Source organism: Cinclus cinclus, chromosome 2 (genome assembly GCF_963662255.1).
Source record: "Cinclus cinclus chromosome 2, bCinCin1.1, whole genome shotgun sequence".
Lineage (NCBI taxonomy): Eukaryota > Metazoa > Chordata > Aves > Passeriformes > Cinclidae > Cinclus > Cinclus cinclus.
In genome coordinates this window covers 36,753,695-36,769,055 of record NC_085047.1, presented here as the reverse complement: position 1 = coordinate 36,769,055, position 15,361 = coordinate 36,753,695, and the positions used below count along the sequence as shown (strand labels likewise).

The 15,361-nt window shown below is 41.0% G+C and overlaps 1 protein-coding gene across 2 annotated transcripts; it reads right to left on the bottom strand.

Annotated features, from left to right (window-relative positions):
* Positions 1-1,992: 1,992 nt before the first annotated feature.
* Positions 1,993-14,848, bottom strand: PRCP (prolylcarboxypeptidase). 2 transcript variants are annotated; one of them, XM_062487523.1, is made up of 8 exons: positions 13,767-14,848; positions 12,577-12,678; positions 12,061-12,242; positions 11,222-11,379; positions 10,439-10,611; positions 8,776-8,940; positions 7,458-7,645; positions 1,993-3,214 (listed from the first exon to the last, which is right to left on the bottom strand). In XM_062487523.1, exons 2-8 carry the CDS (start codon positions 12,670-12,672, stop codon positions 3,010-3,012), a joined length of 1,167 nt encoding a protein of 388 aa, XP_062343507.1. In that variant the 5' UTR covers positions 12,673-12,678; positions 13,767-14,848; the 3' UTR covers positions 1,993-3,009. The 2 variants fall into 2 exon arrangements, with proteins under 2 accessions (XP_062343507.1, XP_062343508.1); XM_062487524.1 differs by having other exon boundaries at positions 11,222-11,313.
* Between the last annotated feature and the right edge of the window lie 513 nt (positions 14,849-15,361).

Below are 15,361 nucleotides of genomic sequence, written 5' to 3'. Positions count from 1 at the left end.
GAGTCAAGTACAAACCAGACAATGTTACTTGCAGAACTTGGAATCTACCAAAGCAAAAAAATTGACACCCCTGCAAAACAAAATCCAGTTCCAGAAACTCAACATTATTTTAATGCACTCTTTATTGGTATAAACTGCAGGCTCACCACTAAGATTCACACTTTGGGGAAAACATTAACTCTTTTTTCCTTCTGCATTTTTCCCCACTGAGTAGGAAACAGTCTTAAATTCCTAATTTCTGACACAAGCCAAGGAGATGAAGTATGGCCCATCATTATATGCCTGGAAAGATAAATCAACCATTTGTTATGGGCCAACTCATTCCCACCTATCTCACATGAAATACACAGGAGAGACAATACTGAGATGAGGCAGCCAAACCACAAGACAGTCTCTTGGTAGCAATTCAAAGATGTGTACATGGAATTTAAGATGAAGTCTGAATGTTCGAGATAAATAAGAACTAAAGTTTTGACTACTCAGCTTGACAGGAAAAAAAATACCATAAAAACAAATCATATAATTCATAAGCTGGTCCAACCAATAATAACCTGATCCAAAGTGCACTTGAATCAGTCTCATGGACAGAAACGGTATGGAATAGTAAGATTATTAACATTCCTTCCCCCTCCCGCCCCCAAACAAAAAACACAAACAAAACCCCTCTGAAAAAAATTAAGTGTCATTTCACAAAACAAAGTTGAGAAACTGCCTGTTGTCCTATATGTTGTTGAAGGTAAGTAACTTTTTTGCTAATGAAAGGACTGAAAAGAGAAAGAAGAATGAAATTTTAAATTACTTATGCTGCTTGAAACTAAAAAGTGTTTTCCATACAACAAAGCAGCAGCTGTTTCATAAGACAGTAAGTTCACTCACAGGGGAGAGAGAGGAAACATAAGTTCACTAATAATATAGAGTAGCTATTAATTTGGGCTGTCCCCATCTTTATCCATACAACATGGAAATGCTTATCCCAGAATTTTCACCTGGAGTAGCACCCTGAGCAATCAGTGGGCTAGTGGGAGCAATTAGGCCAGGATCTTGTTTGCTCAGTTAAATAACTTGTGATCCCCATATTGATATTAACTCTTACAGGTTTCATTCCTCACCCTGCAGTAAAGCAGGACATGACCACACATCAATTACCATGTAAGAAGATACAACAGTATTTCTAAAAACTTTGCTGCTAACAACTGATTAAAAACCAATAAATTTTATTTGTTTCAAAAGAATCAAGGACACATTACTATAATAAGTCCACAACTGAGTGTGGAGTGTATTCACAGCAAAAACTGGAACTGCTGGAAAAGGGGAACACCAACAGCTTTCAGTCAACAGGTTTCAGGCAAATCCTACACAGCTCATCCTTTGGCCTTGTAGTTCTTATCTGGCTTTCTTCTCTGGAGTCTCTAGGAAATTAACTCACTCAAAAGCACAGGATGTTCAGACTGCAGTCTGAACTTAAATGCCATGCTTAACACCAGATAAGAAAACAGACAATATATTGGAGAGAAGATACACAGGAATGTTTGAAAAAAAAATAAATTCAGTGTTGGGTTCCCTTTGTTCCCAGAGGACAGGAGACTAGAAAGCAAAAAGGCCACCTGGGATCTTATGAAAATACTCAACTATCAGGCATATCATCAAAGCTGAGAAACAATTCCACCTCTTTTGAGAAGTTAAGAGTCTGGGGACAGGAAGACTTGCCCGAGTCATTCTAAAATGGAGTTGTCTTTTAAACTGCAAAGAATCCTTTCTGAAGAAGGGCTGCAGTGTGAATGAAGCCAAAGTTGGAAAACAAGGGGACTGCCCCAGCCATTTATTAATGTCAGATATGCTGTCTCATGAATCAGGGCAGTTTGTCTGGTTTGGAAGCCTTACAGAAAACCCAGTGCACCTGGCTTGGTGAGCTCAGCATCAGGCTTTGGGCTGATCCAAGGGAATAGCTGCATTCTGTGTTTTCAATAGTTTGTCCAGCAAACAATTTTTTTAAAAGGCTTTTATTGAAGAGTCATCAGCAAACAGATCATGCAGAATTTGAACAATACACAGAATGGAGGGGAGGGAAGAACCACACAAGGCACAGCCCCAATTATTTGTCACTTCATAAGATGTAGCCAGCACAAGTTGTCACATTTGCTCTTCAAGAGAATAGCTTCAAAAGCTTCCTTATTTTAAAAAGCTAAGTGTTTGTGAGGGACACACACATATATACAAACAAAATATACTCAGTTTTCCTTGGTAACCATCATTACACAGTGACAGATCTCAGAATTAGGACTCATAGAAAAACAAGAAATAAAATCCTGATGCAGATTCTGCATGCTCAGCCAGTTATCAGCAGAGTGAGTCTGGGCCCAGCCCTGACCATTCAGTACAGCACAGAATACAAAAGTCCACTGACTAATAAGCTCCTGGAAAATTAAGTAGGAACAAAGTTGTATATTTATTTTCCAACACTCATTCCAAAGGGTAAGGGGCAGTTTTGTTTCCTTACAAACAGCACAGCCAATTCCCCCAAGCCTTCCCTACCTTTCCACCAGACATCACAGTAAGATGTGATTTCTGTTCCCACACCTCCACAGCAGAGGATGTCTGATATTCAATCACACTGGAGGCAACAGGAGTTTCACCATCAACAGCACTCCCATGTAATCCACTGTGGGATACACTAGCAGTTGGAACAATCACTCAGCACAGTGAGAAGGGCAACAAGCCTAGAATAGGAACCCATTACTGTGTAGTAAAGTACAGCATTTGAGAAGAGCAGAAGGGAAAAGGAAACCAGAGCAGGCAGCTCAATCCATGCACTTTGACTGAAGTTTATCATCTGAGAATGCTCTCCATCCATCTGCTGCCTGCCTCTCTTGTGGACACAAGCAATGGTGACCACTGCTGTGCAGGTGAGGAAGCAGGAGGGAAATGTTCCAGTGACCAAATCACAAGGCCTGGCCCTACTCCCAACAAAGCCAAGAGAGGTGTAATGGCCACAGTTGTTGCAGTACCACTTCAGTGGCTGTGCCTGGCCTTTGCAATCCACTCCTTCATGAGGCAGATCTCCATGGCTCGAGCTTGCTGTACTGACTTGGGGTCCAAAGCGTTACGGCTGCGTAGGTCCAGGTGATGGGCTCCCTCTGGCATCACAACTGCCACGAGGGAATTGGTGATGTTCTGGGTCACCCCACCTGCAGACCACGGATCCAGGCCACCATTGCTGTAAGGAAAGACTATTTCATTAGGATACATGTGCACAGCAGTGAGGCTGCAGCTCACTTCAACTAGTTTTGCACGTGCAGCAACAGAAACAGACATCAGCCCTGTCTTAATGTTTTGTGCCCACCCCTCTTCTAAGAAGCACCTTCTTGACAGAGGTATGGAGCTATCAGCAGCTTAAGCAAGGCTACTCTTCTCATTAATTATCTGCTAATTCAGAAATCTGCTGCCACCTGTAATTGTCATAAAAGTTTCAGGTTTCCCTCTACAAAAACATGCCCAAATTCCCAAATCAAAGCACTTCACTTTCCTTCTTCACAGTCTGACAAACAAATTACTCACTGGACCTTTAGAGCTGAATTTTCAGGAAGCTCTACTTTTTGCTGTCTCAGTTGAGTGCCAACCTGTTTTGCAAAGAAACGCTTGGATGGTTTGTTAGTGAGCTGACTTTAGTACCAACCATATGAAAATCAATATTTTATCCATTAAACTATCTAAAATGACTCTTCCTCTGTGACAGGACAACTTAATACCATTTACTCCCCCTACTCCCTCATCTCAAATCAATTTTAAAAATTCCTGACACTATAGACATAGCTCCAAATAGTCCATAGGACAAGTCAATGGCTCAGCTGGGAGAGAACTTTGGACTTGACCCAATAACCCCTACTACATCTTATGTCCCTTTACTGCAATGCCCTTCCCACATGTGGCCCATCTCTCTGCACAAAGAAAGCAACTTCCATACACTTGTGGAACTACACAAACCTAGATCTGTTTTCTCACTTGAAGCACTGGACCTGCCCACAAAAGGAAATGTCAGAGATGGGCTGCAATATAAGAGGGTAAATTTCTAGAAGGAGCTAAGAAATTGAAACATCCTTGAACACAAAGATAGGCAGCGAGAAAAATACCACAATGGCAGTACCAGAAAATAAGAGTAAAATAATGGATAATAAAAAAAAAGCTTTTTTAGAAATGACCAGGAATAAAAACCTGATGGAGTCTAAACTAATATTTTGTTTCACCACTGAAAAAACAAAAACAACTAAGTATCTGGAGTCTCTGTAGTTCTTTACTTTCAGTGATTCTAAATATGCCTTAGGACAAGAGAAACATTTTCTATCTGCAAAATAAAAAGCACTGAGAGCTGCCCAATAAGCCAAAAGCATTGGATTGAAAAGGTCACCTGAATCAGCAGAGCACCTTGGCAACAGGGGGATGAGTTGCCGAGAGACCCATGATGCACATGATCTTGGATCTTTCAGTCCTAGTCATGTGGAAGCTAAGCATGCCACAGGCTTTTCTGTGAGCTTCTGTCTGCATCCTCTGCATCTCCTTCCAAAGGATGGCACCAGAGGCACTGACGCAGTTAGGGAAGTGAAACTTGAAGGGAGGGGGGATGGAGGGCTCACCACAAAATCACAAATCTTAACAGCTTTTGCATATAAGGATCATTCCAACTGGAATGAATTATATATGTGTTAAAACTAAGCATGTGTGTAAGTACTCAGTTGCCCATCTCACAGGACAGGAATTTCTCAGTATAAACCAAAGAAGCAAAAGAGAAAGAATAAGTCAGACATCTCTTTCTAGCAGTGGCCAGGCAAGCAGGACTTCAGAAAAAACCTAATGCAAAAATCAGCATGCTAGTCCTGTTTTCAATTCATATACTTCCTCGACAGCATACATAGGGTTCTGCCTATCCCACAGCACACAGTTCCTTTCCTATATTCTCTTCAGTCTCCTCACTCCTCCTGCCCTGCCCAGAAGTTTTACACAATTGCAGCAGCACTGTCTGCGCACACTGTTTTAACAGTACCGCCCTCCACAGCTGTCATGTTGGCTGTTAACTTTTTTCTCTAACGTTTTCTTTTCAGCCACACATTGTTTTGCCTTCTCTTCTTTGCCTACGTTCCCTTCTGTAGTGCTAACAATTCTCCCTTCTGCACAGAGCACCAGAATCCCTTAATACAGAGCCTTCACTTTGTGTCTCCTGTGCCAGTGCAGGACTGGATATGTGGATGCCCTGACTTAGAAGCCTACAACTTAGGGGTGATTCATTGAGATTGGAAAAAATCATTTTTAGCCTGTGCACACCAAATTTCATACTGTCTCATAAAACCTGGACTGATTTTGACAACCACAGTACACTGATGATGAGACAATGCAACTGCTGCAAACTCTCTGCCACTGCACGTATGAACAGTGTTAAAATGTCACTTCCCATCACTCTGCAGCACTTCCATACCAAGTACACAGCATGTTCCAGTAAGAGGAGTGAAAACTGCTGGAAGAGAAAGCGGAAACAGTGTTCTGAAATCCCTAAATTCCTCAGACTAGTTTTAATGAACATGGACTGCCCGGGACAGGCAAGAACCACCTGCCCACAGCCTAAGTAACCACTTACACACTACATAACTATCCAGGAAGGTGGCAGAATGGCAATGGAATTCCCTGCATTAATCCCACACAGTACAAACAACAGTGTGACTATGCAGAGTGATGTACTGCTCACAGAGGGAGAAGCAGCAGCACCAGTTTAGGCATCCTCGCCAAATCCCACTGTGTCTGGATAAATCCACCCTACAGTGGTTCTCTTTAGATGGAGTTCTTTTCCCTTCCTGCACTACACTGTTGTGCAAGTTGCCTGTCACTTGAAACACAGCCCTTTTCACCCCACAGGGAGCCACATCCCCTGGTAAACATTGGGATGTTTTTTGTAAAGCACTCTGCAGTGTTTGAGGATAAAAGGCCCTCATATAAAATGTACAGTGTTGACAATGTATTTGTTTGAAGAGAAACATCCCAGCTTGAGATCCAAAAGCTTTGTGTGTACAGCACTACTTTAACATTCATTTGGTTGCTTTCAGGCTTTTCTCATTTCCAGCTCCTTCAGCTGGCGTAAATTCTTAAACACTTATTTAGATTTGTTTGCTTGTCTATCGCTTACAAATCAGATTTCTACTGTACAGAGCTGTGCAGCCTTGGAAATAAGCAACACTCCGCAAAACTAAGCTAAGCCAACAAATTTTTCTTATTAAAAAGTTTTCCCAAAAAGGGTGGGATTTCTCACTCCAGAGGAGATATCCTGCTGGGACAGAAACAGCAAGAGGCAAACAAGAGGAAAGCAAAAGGCATTTGCAGCCAAACAGACCAACACTAACAACAGTGATCCAGAAAATAATCCCCAATTCAAGTGAGAATGTTCTACTTTTAAAATGCATATCTATCTAGCACATCCAAAAGACTAATTCTGAGCTTGGTTTGTAGAAGTGGCAAGGTGTTTTATGAAAAGGCCTTGCAAAATTTTACCAGAACAGAGGACTACATATCCAAGAGCTTCCCACAGTGGGCAAACAACAGATACAGCAAGTCAGGATGAGACCTCAATGGATTTGTGGAACACCTTCCTCTCACAAAAGAACCTGATGAATAGACAGAACTCACCTGGATCACCTCATAGCATATGTAAAACCACATGAACCTCCCTTCAAAGACAGCAGAGTTTGATCTTAAAAACCAGGGCAGTAAAGGGTGAATAGAGAGCAAGCAGCATGGACTAGTTTTTTGTGCTAGAGTTAAACATTTCTTTCACCTTTTGTCCACATACAAAGGTGTTTCAGACAAACTTTTGTTGTATTACCAGTATTCCTTACTAAAATAGAAGCATCTTTGTGTTTGGATCTTAACACAGATTTGTTAAAACTTGCCTAAATGCCACTAAAAGAAAAAGCCGTTGGCAGTAATAGAAAAATCTCCCAAAGTTACTTCCCTCTCTTTTCTGTATCAAAGAGAAAAGGAATGCCATGCCAGCCTGTTCACATGGCTATCATTCAGAGCAATAATGTTGGTGACCAAGATTGTGTTACAGCTAGGACTCATTTAGATTTTCCTTTTATGTGAAAACAACAGTGCTTTGGGTTCATAAAAGTAGGAATTCACCAACAGGGGAAACCTAGATTTTGGGTACAAGGTAAGAAGGAATCCACATAGAAAGAAGATGTTTGGCAGAATCCCAGCCCAGATTCTTCTTTTACAGTCACACAGGCAGCAACAGAACAGTTGGCTTCTTTGGCCTCTGCAGACTGACCATTTTGCTCTCAATAGCAACACAAAGCATGCCCATCATTTATTCAGCTGGAGTGCTGGAGACAGATCTCTTTGCTACATGGGGCAGAATCTCCACACTGGAAATCCAAACTGGTGGAAGACTCTACAGTATCAGTTGAAACAAGGCTTACCTGAAGATGATATTGCTGTGTGAACTGATGTTTTTTCCTCCATACATAGAAAGAATCCAAGAGAGGCGAGGCCTCACGCCCCACATCCTGTAACACTCTTCTGAAAGTGCATCGAAGTCCCACTTTTGAGGCTCAAACATGTCATGGACACCATCTGTGCATAAGGGCATCACCATCTCAGTGCAAGTCTGAAAAAAGGGCAGGTCAATAAAGTATATTCCCAGGAGAACATCCAATAGCTGTTACAAAAAGCATTTGATCAGTACAACTGATCAACTACAGAATCATTTAGGTTGGAAAAGACCTTGTAAGAACTGAGTTCAACCATAAACTAAAAGGTGCCAAGTCTACCTCTAAACCATGTACCTAAGTGCACAGTATCTTTCAAAAAACTGCAGGGTGGTGACTCCACCATTTCCCTTTGTAGCCTGCTTCAGTGCTTGACATTTTTCCTAATATTCAATCTAAATCTCCCCTGGTACAGCTTGAGGCCACTTCTCATTCTATTGCTTGTTACTTAAGAGACAGAAACCCACCTCCCTGCAACCTCCTTTCAGGGAACTGTATAGAGCATTAAGGTTTTTATTAAGCCTCCTCCTTTCCTCCAGGCTAAACACCTCAGTTCCTCAGCCACTCCTCATCAGATTTGTGCTCCAGACCCTTCCCCAGCTCCGTCGCCCTTCTCTGGACATGCTCCAGCCCTCAGTGTCTATTCCTGTAGTGAGGGGCCCAGAACTGAATGCAGGATTTGAGCTGTGGCCTCAGCAGTGCCCAGTACAGGGGAACAATCCCTGCCCTGGTCCTGCTGGCCACACCACTGCTGATCCAGGCCAGGGTGCCACTGGCCTTCTTGGCCACCTGGGCACACACTGGCTCATGTTCAGCCACTGCTGACCAACACCCCCAGGGTCTTTTCCACCAGGCAGATTTACAGCAACTCTGCCCCCAGCCTCTAGCCCTGCGTGGGGTTGTTGTGACCCAAGTGCAGGACTCACCACTTGGCCTTGTTAGACCACATACACCTGACTGCCCTACACAACTTTCAACTGTCTACTGTACACAGTTTTCCAGTCTATATGAACAGCTGAAACTCAACAAGTAGCTAGATAATAAAGATACAATCTAAACCTCCTGGGAAAGCTGCTTCTCTTTTCTGCCTTGCCTTCCCCACTACAAACACACTTGGTTCGTGACTATGTTTGCCACCAGTACATCAGTACATCTGGTACAATACATTGACAGCTAAATGACAACTCCCATCAACTCTAGATCTAGAAACCACCAGCAACTTGCAATTTATAAAAATTAATGAGCATACCTGGTAGTACCAACCCATTTCGCCCAGACTCTTCGTTGCAGTCTGTGACACATCTAAACATGAGGTTTCTCCTGTATAATTGTAATATAAATTTACTGCTTGGAAAACATTCTGCAGCAACAATTTGTCAGAGACACTGGGATCCTTCAAGAATTTGCAGACTTCCTGCAATGAAGAGAGAAGTCATCTCAATCTATAGGAATTGAATATTAATACATGACAACTTGTAGGATATTAATTTCTTTTCCATGCATAGTCAGACCACTTCCAGAAAGTGTCTGTGAAATTATATATCCTGATTATCACAAAAAGCAGTATCACATGTGTAGTGCATGCTACTATGAGAAACCTGAAACTTTTTATTTCCTGAATATTTTTTAAAAACCCAGCAGTGACACCTAAATGTTATGTTCACCAAATTTTTCAGTCCATTTCTCCTACTTTAAAATTGATTATATTTAATAAATAGTATTTAGTACCTCTGTAATTAAAGACAGCACATACAGATATATAACAGAGAAGCTCCCTGTACAGACTGGGGTTCCCTGCAGTTTGATGTAGGTAGCTCACAACAGAACAGATTAAATAACATACATACATATATATGTGTGTATATATATATATATATATATATCTATATATCCATCCAGCTACTCATTAAGGTTGGAAAAGATCTCCAAGATCATCAAGTCCACATCTTCCCCCCCCCACCTTTCTTGCCCTCAGAGTCATAATACAGCTACTGTTTGAGAAAAGGGAGTATCTTAACAGCTGATATAAATCAGATTTCATAGACTAGTATTGTCCAGATGGATAGTGGCCTTTTCTGGGTTAGGTTTATACCTCAGTTAAACAAGAGGTAACATGGACAGTGGTGGAGGTGAGCATGTTTCTTGATTCTTTCAGACTAATAAAAAAGCAGAAATAATTTTCAAGGTGTTTATCCTGCTCTTTGCAGACAGCCACACAGGACAGACGAATTTCCCTCTCTCCTCCATTAGGCAGCTCTACACAAGGGAAAGATTTTATTTTACAATTAACTACTGCCTAAAATACTTATATCTCACCTGCCTGACCCACCAACCCAAAGTCCTGCAGGGAAATTCAGCCAGAGTCTTAAAAGAATAAGAACACTCCAAGGATAAAGAAATCTTGAAGAGGGCGCTGCGGATAAACAGAACTGCACAAGCAAAGGCTTACAAGTGTAACAAAGAGGTTCTGCTCTAAGAAGGTACCCTGGAAGGAATATGTTCGTGGAGATCCCCATTTTCTCTCTCATTAGTTTTCCCACATCAAAAAGGACAGACTCAAAACTTGTTCAGTTGCAAGCTCTGTCAGCTAAGTCTTACATCAGAAACTAATTGCATGTACTTTTTGTGCAGCACTTCGGCTACTCAAGAACTCAAGCTCTGCAGGACAGCTGAGGTTTCTCAGTCATCCCTGGCATTTTATTTTTTCTCCTGGACTGTTGATACAACCTATTAGACCTACAAGTGGCAGTTAGGCAACAAACCAGCTCATGCACAACGTATTATCTTGGTTGTCAGTTCTCAGCACACTGCTTCTGTGGAGCCAAGAAAACACAGGAAAAGGTGCAAGCTAGGAGAGGAGAGAATTAATTAAACCAAGTAATCAACTCTACCAGATATCGGCTCTAAATTACCTGTATAGGCCAAGCTGGCAGAGGCTGCAAGAAGTCAGCTTTATAGGGATAATTCACCATAGCCAAGTTTACCCATGTTTCACTCAGCCAATTTTTCAATACAGCAGCATCCTGAAGAGTTTTTAAGGGGCTGCACAAATGAAATGTGCTGGAAAGCCACTGCAAACCTGCATCTTTAATAAAAATAAATGGATAAAACAATATTTAGTGTATTGGATCATTAACACAAAGGTCAGTAGTGCTGCTACTAAAAATATTTTTGCTTAGCCTAACTAACTTAGTGAAACTATTCCACACACATATCAGCACAGCAGATCAAATTTTAGCCAGCACCTCACTACAACCTCTTTTCAGGTAGTTGTATAATCACAGAATCGCTTAGGTTGGAAGAGATCCTCAAGTCCAACTGAGTCCCTAACACCCGAGTTCATAATGACTACAGTAATTTTCTCTTCCTGAATCCCTCAGTTGGCAAACAAAGTACTTTTTTTTACAGTAGTGACTACCTGGCCTATTTTGTCAGAAGGAATAAAAGCCTTGAGGTTCTGATCTTAAGTCTGTTCTTATCTGACTTTAGGAATGCTTGGACCTGGATTCTGCACCCCAGCAGGCCTGAAAGAAGTTTTTGATACAACAAAAACAGGTATTTAAAAATAGTGTTAGGTTCACTAGGCAGTTTTCAGTACTAGGAGCACAGTTTCAAAAACCAAGACATACACAGGTGAAAGTTATGACACACTCTGATCATTACTATTCCTTGAAAAAGCAATGGTGAGGTCTTACCTGTAGAGGAAAGGTGATTAATAGCATTCCAGGAATTACGGATACTCTCTGAGCAGCCCACACCACTCTTTTTGAAGTCATTGGTCACTATGCTGAAAAACGTGCCACATGGAACCAAATCACCAAACTGCCAGATCGGGGCAGAGGCTGCCAGAGCTCTGCAAAGGGACATAAAAACATCCTAAACCCTTGCAAAATGGACATCCATACCCTCCCCACAGCCACCATCTAAGCAGCATTTATAATTCAGCTTGGACACTGTGCTCTAGGTGAAATAACCATAATGCTGCAAAATTATTCCACCGGTCTGTATGAAAAAGGTTGCTGGAGGATATAAGTCTTGGACACTTGTACAACAATACCAGCAAATACAAGAGGCAGAAATTCAGACTTTATTACTTTATTGTTGTTCATTCTTATCTATCAGTTAGGTCTTTCTCACTAGGCATGGTGTGAACTCAAATGAAGAGAGGCATAGTCCATGAAAATATACTCTCTAGCTTGTTTCCAAGCGGGCACTAAGATATTGAAGGGATTAAAGACCTGCCTAAAGTCATCACAAAGTCTGGAGACCCCTAAAAAAATTAGGTGCCAAGTCAATGTTCACATGTTGCTTGCACAAATCTAACAGATAACTCTGACAAAATACACCCTTTGACTGACAGTTGCCTTTGTTAGGCAAACAGTGCCTCTTCCCATATTCAGAGTAACTTGATTCCTTCTTCCAGTACTGAAAAATTCAAGCCATCTTGAATTATGGTACTTCTCCCAGAGCAGTAATATTTATAGCACAGCAATAACAAATGCCTGCTGTGTTTAAGCAGGAGGAGCACACTCACCCAACCACCACATGGGGATACTTCATCCTAAACCAGGCTGCAAGCATTCCTCCATAAGACCCTCCAATAGCTATGACTGGACTGTGCCGGGCCCCTGCAATGGTCATCTTTAAGTACTCAACAAGTACTGCAAAGTCTGCCAGAGCTTGTTCTGATGTCAGGTAATTGAGATGCTTGGAATCCTGAGAGAAAGAAGGCAGGTTATGGACAGCACGAGTGATTTCCAGCAGCAGTCGTTCTATTCCCCATGGCAGCTACAGCTAAAATCAGGTCTACAGCTAAAATCACAGGTTTAAATCTGCACCTGAGAACAAATGAAACGTTGTTTGCAGGTGTCCCTTAGAACACTAAAAAAAAAAACCTCTAGGTTTTGGGGTTTTTTTCACCCTCGAATTGATAGTTACAAAAAGTTACGTCTTACTCAAGTTAACACTCATTGCCCTGGCAAGAATTAAAATACGCATAATTATGTTTTAATGGGATATATTTATTAGGAAGACAAAAGAAGACACTTACACTGAAAGATTCATTCCCAAAGGGTAAAGATTTTCCATAATATCTATGTTCAGCAAATACCAACATGGCATTAAGTTCTTCAGCCACATCCCACATAAAACCCTGGTTGGAGGAAAACAGACATTGAAAATAATTGATTAAAATTGTTTAGAAATCTCTAGTTTCAGTCTGGTGTACTTCAATTCTTTGATTAGAAAGATACCACTATCAAAATGTCACTAGAAAGAAAGTACAATCACTTAAGTAAGAAAACTCTCAAAAAAGGTATCAACCCAGAGAAGGTGATACATACAAAGACAGTATGCATATTTCAATGCTGTGAAATGTTAAGTATCCTTGTTTTGTGACTACACACAGGCAATTCTAACAGAACTCCTATGGCATGAGCTTCATCCACAAGAAATAAAAAAGGCTGCAGGAGAAAAGTGTGCATTTGACCTAGGACTACATTACAGAAAATGCAAAACTTGTTTGGCAATAAGCAATAATCTAGAGCATTGCAATACAGTTATTTTCAACAAATAAATAACTGAAACTTGATATTACTTGTTGATAACAGTTTGTTACCACCAAGCAGACACAGATCATCTGCTGGCAGCACAAAGTATGCAAGCAGTCCTTGGTGGCTTCGAGTTCAGCATATGCCACCTCCTGTTATGTTATGTTATTGGACTTTGTATTGAAATGGCTGAAAAATACACACACTCCATTCTGCATTTGCATCAGTCAGGGAAGTAAAAACTTCCACAGGTGCTGCAGAGAACAAGAATTACATGGCTTTGATTTCCAGCTCCCTTCATATTTTTATTAATAGAGAAACAAAGATCCAAACATGAAAACCTTCCATTTTACTTGGGGAATCTAAAGTACTAGGATAAGTTTAATTTGGTCCAAAATTCTGAATTAGTAGCTCAGGGCAACTACAGTGTTTCCTCCAGAAATCTTCTCCACTGCTCCAGGAATTTAATACAAGCATACCACTTTGGTTTGTTTGGGCTTCAAATAGGACCCTGAACCCCCTTCAAACTTTTTTGTGCTTTTTTCCAGCTTCCTCTTCCTCCTGTAACTATCATAGCAACCATTACAAACTTGTCTTCCAATGGCCTTCTGTGAGTCTTCTTGTTCCTCCTCACTTTTTCAGTATGCCATTACTGGCAGGCAGGACTGTAATCCCACTATTTGCCACATACCGTGCTGTTGCAGAACCACTCGATGTCTCCTTCATTGCCTGTATAAAACAGTATTGGTCCATTGTCCTTCTTCCAGTACTGATCTGCTACCAGGTACCGCTGCTGGAACGTACGATTTTCATCAAATCCAAAGTGATCAATCTGTAAGAACAAGCATCAGCAACAAGTTCAAGAAGCTAGAACTGACCCTAGAGCCCATTGTGAGTGCTTTACAGTTACTTTACAGATTAAAAAAAAAAGTCATTAGATTAATTTATATTTGTAATTCATCAAATTATTTCTGCTTTGTGAGAAAAATAGTCAAAATTACAGGTATATACACTGAAGGAGAAATGCTGTTTTCAGCCATTAAGAAAAAAAAATCCATGCGCTTTTTATAGCATCCTACTTAACACCAGAAATTCTAAATATTTTTAGGTAGCTGACAAATCCATGGAGAGGTCACAAAGTACCTCATGCAATAAAACTGTATCAACAAGTAAAAAGAGTCATCACAGGATGTTTTGAATCTCAGGAAAATCTTACTAACTCAGTTACTAAAAAGACTGGGGGGGGAAAAAAACAAAAACAGCAAACAAAACAAAAAACGTCCAAAACTAATACCACCTCTTCTTTCTCTCCTCCTTCTGACCTAAGAATTAAATTCAAACAGATTCTTGTTAGAAAGTGGGTTTTTATTGCTTACCACTGCTCTACAAGTATTTCCAGCCTATATACATCATACCACTTAACCCACAGTGTTAGATTTATTCCCGCATTAGAAATTCAATTCCTAAAGTCAATTTTTCCCAGCTTTTACTCACACTGCTTTGTATTCACTATCCACTTTGACCCTTCCCTTAGAATTCATCCAATGGAAATTTAATCCATTGCTTTTACAAGTAACTCACTGCATAGGCATATATATAATCTTATTCTGGAATACCTATTCAGGTTTTCACTACAACATATAAAAAAACATCAAACCACAGAATTACTCCAGAAGACCTATCCTAGTTAATTACCATGTATTCACAGTTCTTCACTACTTTTATTCATCAGCTGAAAATGACCCATAGCTTCCCAATTTTGACTTTCATCAGTGCATCAATCCACCTTTTCCTGTCATAGTTTTTGCTGGTGGTTACAGCCTGACATCTGCTGGCTTGAGGATCTCTGCTTGCCCATCCATCTGCCTTCACATCCAAATTCTGCCACTCCTCTCAGATGCTCCAGCAGACAAACTTTCACATTCCCTATTTTGGGACATCTGCAAGTTGAAGTTGAAAAGCAGCAGACTGCACCCAAATCCAAGCACTTGCTGTTATCACAGTAACATATCCTGCTAGGCAGGTCCGTTTAGGCTGTTCAGAAAAGCCTGCAGGATCCAGCTACTTGACCTGCAGGATCCAGCTACTCCACACCCAGTACTGATATTTGCTTTGGGTCAAAGAGAGCACAGGAACCTATTTCAGATGTACAGTCTGCTGCAAAATGTCTTTTCTGAACTCACTCACTCTTGGACTCAAGTGGGAGGATGTGTGGGAGTGCTGTAGCTCCCTGCTACAACAGCAGGAGCAGATGGAGGTCTGTGCATGGTGTGGACAGACATGAGA